Source organism: Vitis riparia, chromosome 4 (assembly GCF_004353265.1).
Source record: "Vitis riparia cultivar Riparia Gloire de Montpellier isolate 1030 chromosome 4, EGFV_Vit.rip_1.0, whole genome shotgun sequence".
Classification (NCBI taxonomy): domain Eukaryota; kingdom Viridiplantae; phylum Streptophyta; class Magnoliopsida; order Vitales; family Vitaceae; genus Vitis; species Vitis riparia.
In genome coordinates, this window is record NC_048434.1 from 187,714 (window position 1) to 192,861 (window position 5,148).

At 42.0% G+C, this 5,148-nt stretch overlaps 1 protein-coding gene across 1 annotated transcript; it reads right to left on the reverse strand.

Moving 5' to 3' along the window:
• Positions 1–525: 525 nt before the first annotated feature.
• On the reverse strand, positions 526–1,676 carry LOC117912645. The gene is made up of 2 exons (XM_034827334.1): positions 1,417–1,676; positions 526–892 (listed from the first exon to the last, which is right to left on the reverse strand). The coding sequence occupies exons 1-2, from the start codon at positions 1,674–1,676 to the stop codon at positions 526–528; spliced, it is 627 nt and encodes a 208-aa protein (XP_034683225.1).
• Positions 1,677–5,148: the final 3,472 nt, after the last annotated feature.

Below are 5,148 nucleotides of genomic sequence, written 5' to 3' on the forward strand. Positions count from 1 at the left end.
ATTGTCCTCCAACTTAGTTAGCCCGATGATGAAGTCCATGGTGATGTTATCCCATGGATGTGCTGCTATTGGTAGTGGTTCCAACAGGCCTTTAGGATGTCGTTGGTCCACCTTGTCTTGTTGGCACACAAGAGAAGTTCTCATATAGGCCTCAACTTCATCCAGTATTTGAGGCCAATAGTAAGCTAACTCAAGTAGTGCCCTCGTGTGTCGTTGCCCAGGGTGCCCAACCCACTTGGTGTCATGGAACTCCTTAATCAGGTAGCGCCTTATGTTCCTCCACTTAGGCATGTAGAGTCATCTCCTTTTAGTGTAGAGTAGGTCGTCCTCCACCCAAAACCACTTAGTTTTCCCTTCATAAGCCAGGACAATGAGGCTCTTAGCCACTGGATCATGTTGCAACCCTCCCTTAAAATATCCATTATGGCTCATTAGGGTTGGCTCGTCATGGATGCTAGTTCTGCTTTACGGCTTAGGGCGTCAGCCACATGATTAGCGCTTCCTGGCTTATACTCTAAGGTATAATCAAACTCGGTTAGGAGGTCTTACCACCTGGGCTTGCTTAGGACTTAGCTTCTTCTGGGTTTGGAAGTAGCTAGTGGCAACATTGTCGATCTTCACTATAAAATGAAACCTTAGAAGATAGTGTCTCCAGGTGCGCAAGCAATGGACGATGGCGGTCATCTCATTTTCCTGCACCGTGTAGTACCTCTCCATGTCATTTAGCTTGCAACCCTCGAAGGCGATCAGATACCTATCTTGCATAAGGACTCCCCCTACATCAAAGTCTAAGACGTCTGTGTGTACCTCAAAACCCTTGGTGTGGTCGGGTAGTGCCAACACCAACTCCTCAGTCACAACCTTCTTTAGATCTTGAAAGCTTTGTTGGCACCTTTCATCTCATTCCCAAGCCTTATTCTTCCTAAGAAGATCAATGAGTAGAGTTGCCCTTACCGAATAACCCTTGATGAACCATTGGTAGTAATTAACTAAACCAAGGAAAGATCTGAGTTGAGGTACCTTGGTTGGTGGATCCCATTCTGGCTTTCACTTTACTATCATCCATCATCAGCTTGCCATCTTTGATGCGATGCCCTAGGAAGCTCACTTCTTTCTTAGCAAAAAAACACTTCTCTTTCTTTACATATAACCTATTCTACCTTAGGATCTTAAAAACCTTCCTTAAATGCTTTACGTGCTTCTTCAAGGTGCTACTGTATATGACTATGTCATCTAAGTACACCATCACGAACTTGTCTAAGTAGAGATGAAAGATCTTATTCATGAGTGTGCAAAACGCCGCTAGGGCATTGGTGAGGCCGAAGGGCATCACTAAGAACTCGTATGAACCATACCTGGTCAACATGTAGTCTTTGGCTCATCCCCTCTGTAATCATTACTTAGTAGTAGCCTAACCTCAAGTCTAGCTTCGTGAAGTATTTCACCCTACCAAGTTGATCGAACAAGTCAACAATGAGCGGAATAGGGTACTTGTTCTTTACTGTCACCTTGTTGAGTGCCCGATAGTCGATGCACATCTGTAGGGACCCATCATGCTTCTTTTGAAACAAGACCGACGCGCCATAGGGAGCCTTGGATGGTTGGATGAACCCTGCGTCCAGCAACTCCTTAAGTTGTCTCCTTAGCTCCTCCAGCTCGCTCTCCTTTTTCCTCATTTACTTGCACCCCTAATAGTAAGGAGGTCTTAGGCATACTAGGCTTTGGGTTGACTTGGAGGGCACCTAGTAGCTGTATCGAGCCCATATGTGCTTCATCTTCCTGTTCCCTCTCATCGATCATGGCACTGAGCACCTTCTTTTTTGGATAATCCCGTGCCCAATATGGACCATCACATAGGAAACATTTGATTTAAGCATAAACTCCTTTTTTTTTTGTCTTACCATTTCCTTCCCAAACGTTAGGCTTCTTACCAGATCCCATTCTAGGAGCATTGTGGTCCTTTGAAACCTCTTCTCCACCACCCATGGCGTGACTATTCTCCAAAGACTCAACCTTGGAGTAGTTTCCCCCCTTGTAATCCGTTAAAGACTCTACTACTACCATAGCAGTGTCTAAGTCTTGAACACCTCGACGCCTTAATTCCTACTCAACCCACTCTTGTAGGTTATCCATGAAGTTGAATAGAAACTCCTCCTTAGTCATGTTAGGAATCTCAAGCATGAGCGAAAAGAATTCCTTGACATAGTTGCGTATTAAGCCTGTGTGCTTGAGACACCTCATGTTTTTCCTAGCTAGGTAAGCCATGTCCTCGAGGTATAACTGCCTCTTGTTTTCCCTATTGAAGTCTTTCCACGTCTCTATGGTGCAAATGTCTTTCTCTATATCGGTGAACCTCCGACACCACCATAGAATAGCTATGTCAGTAAGGTAGAGGTTGCAATCATTACCTTAGCCACCTCATCAGTTAGTGCAATAGCCTCGAAGTATTGCTCCATATGCCATAAGAAGTTGTCCAACTCCTTGGCATCCCACTTGCCACTAAACCCTTATGGCTTCGACACCTCCACCCTAGATGCCTCATGTATGGCTATGACCCGTGCAGACACATCAACCTTGTAGATGGCCAACTCCTGCCTGACCTCCTGGTCTCGGGACTTCATTTGAGTGGCCAAGGCCTCCATCCTTGACTTCATGATAGCAAGCATGCTTAAGACCTTTTCTTGGAAGGACACAACCTCCTCATGCGACACTAGCTGAACCTGTGAGACTAACATCCCCTCACAAAGGTCTTAGATATGTTCCCTAAGATCATTCATACCCTTCTCCATGCCTTACTCGATCAAGTCCAGCTCCTCCCGAGTGTCCACCATGTCTAGCTCCATCTTGGCTAACCTTGTCTTTATGTTGGCAATGGCATTACAAGATTTATCCTTCCTACCCTTGCCCCTTACAGCAGGCTCGATCTCTCTCCCATGTGTTTGCTCACTAGTCTCATCCATGTTGGAGTTCGACATGCTTCCTTTATTATGCCCGCTTCGTAACCGCGCTCTGAGACCAACTGTCATAGACTTAGTCTTTTCCTAGGCTCGTACGACACTTAGACAAGTCAAAACCCTTGATTTTGCTAAGTCAGCCTTACTCCCGATGCTTAGCTTGCTAGGCTAAGACGCTTATGACTTGGAAGCTTTAGAAGGTGTAGTAGGCAGCTCTTAAATAATGGAAACTTTTATTGCTCAAAGGAAGCTTTACAAGTGTTTGGGGAACTCACTTGCTTGATTGGTTAGGTTCGTGGGTGGTTTTGGGTGGTGCCTTGGCCAAATGAGGGCCTTACCTATTTAGAAGCACCTTAGAAACTTTTTGGAACCTTGGAGGGTTCCTTACAACTCAAGAATAATCTAGAACATCCTACACAATTCTATGTACAAGCCTATGTATAAGAATATACAAGAGATCTCTAAAATTTTCTAGAAAGCCTTGGACTCTTCTCATGCCTTCCACCATAGTGTAGGGATGTGTGGACTTCTCTAGGTATCTCTAGAATCTTCTACACTCTTCCCACTAATGGATAAGTGTATGAGTCTATAGAAGCTTCCTAGGCTCTATATAAATCCATGGGAAGGCTCATTTGAAGCATTCTGTGACATAATGCTCTATATTTTGATTTGGTGTTTAACCTTGCAACAACTTTCTGTTTACGTGAACTCCATGAAATAAAGTTAAGACCAAGAAAAACACAAAATCCACTAGTAGACCTTCAATCATCAACACAACTAGCCCAATCAACATCTAAAAACCTAGTGAGATTGAACTGGAAGGCAGGTTGAATGTGTTGACCATGATCAATACTCCCACATAAGTATTTTAATACTTGTTTACAAGCTTTCTAATGCATATCAATTGGACAATGTAGAAATTGACTCAACTTGTTTACAATGTAAGATATTTTTGGCCTAGTGATCGTGAGATATTGGAATGCTACAACAATGTTGCAATACAACTTCTCATTGTTCAATTTTTGTCCTTTAGAAGTAGATAGTTATAGTCCCATACTTGCTGGTGTAGGGCAACTTTTGGCTTGTTCTATGTTAATTCCTTTTAACAAGTCAAGGATATATTTGGACTAAGTTAGATAAAGTCTTGTGAATCCCAAAATGCTTCTATTCCAAGAAAATAATGTAACTCTCCCAAGTCCTTGAGTGAAAATGAGAGAAGTTGAGATCGTGAATAAGTCTTGTGACTAAGTTAGCATTATTCCCAGTAATGAAAATATCATCCACATAAACAAAGAGAAAAATAGAGTTACAACCTTCACTATATAGAAACAAGGATGTGTCAACCTTTGAGTATTTGAAACCCCTTTTGAAGATAGTAGTTCATAATTCTTCAAACCAAGCACGTGGTGCTTGCTTGAGTCTATACAATGCTTTATGTAGTTTGCATACATATTCGGGATTCTCTGGATCTACAAATCCTTCAGGTTGAGACATGAAAACTATTTCTTGCAACTTTCCATTTAAAAAACATTGTTAACGTCAAGTTGTTGAATCTTCCAGCCCTTTGTAACTGCTACAATTAAGATGATGCATACAATAGTTGGCTTTATGACAAGGCTAAATGTTTTTGAAAAATCAACTCCTAGTGTTTGATAAAATCCCTTTGCTACTAGTGGTGCCTTATGACGTTGAATTGAGCCATCTAGGTTATATTTTAACTTATACACCCATTTGTGGCCAACAACATTATAATGTGGAAGACAAGGTACTAGAGACTAGGTTTGATTTTGATTTAGTGCCTGAATCTCTACTTCCATAGCTTTTTTACACTAGTTAGATTTCAAAGCTTTCGTAACACTATTGGGTTCGCTCTTAGGTTGTCTTGCTATGCTGTCAACTATGAGTAGCTTTGGTTTGAATATTCCTACCTTTGACCTTGTTGTCATTGGATGTGTATTCAAGATAGGAATAGACAAATCAGTATGCAAGTCACTATGAGGAATTGGTTGGGATGTAGACTAATTTTTGGAAGTCCTAGTTGTGGGAGACTGTTGGTTCTCTTAAGTTTCCATTGGGAGTGTAAGATGTAGAGTGATTTTTTAAAGCACTAGTTGTATCATCTTCTTCAATATTTAGGTTGCCTTTTTGAACAATAGATGATCTTGGTTCGTCAGGCTGGGGTAACACCACAAGA

What these genes read in the sequence shown, in the direction of transcription:
- LOC117912645 (XM_034827334.1), bottom strand. Translation starts at nt 1,676, where the DNA reads ATGAGGAAAAAGGAGAGCGAGCTGGAGGAGCTAAGGAGACAACTTAAG. An exon ending in TTCACGAAGCTAGACTTGAG is followed by an intron (nt 893 to 1,416) that starts GTTAGGCTACTA and finishes ATGAGATGAAAG; the next exon opens with GTGCCAACAAAGCTTTCAAG.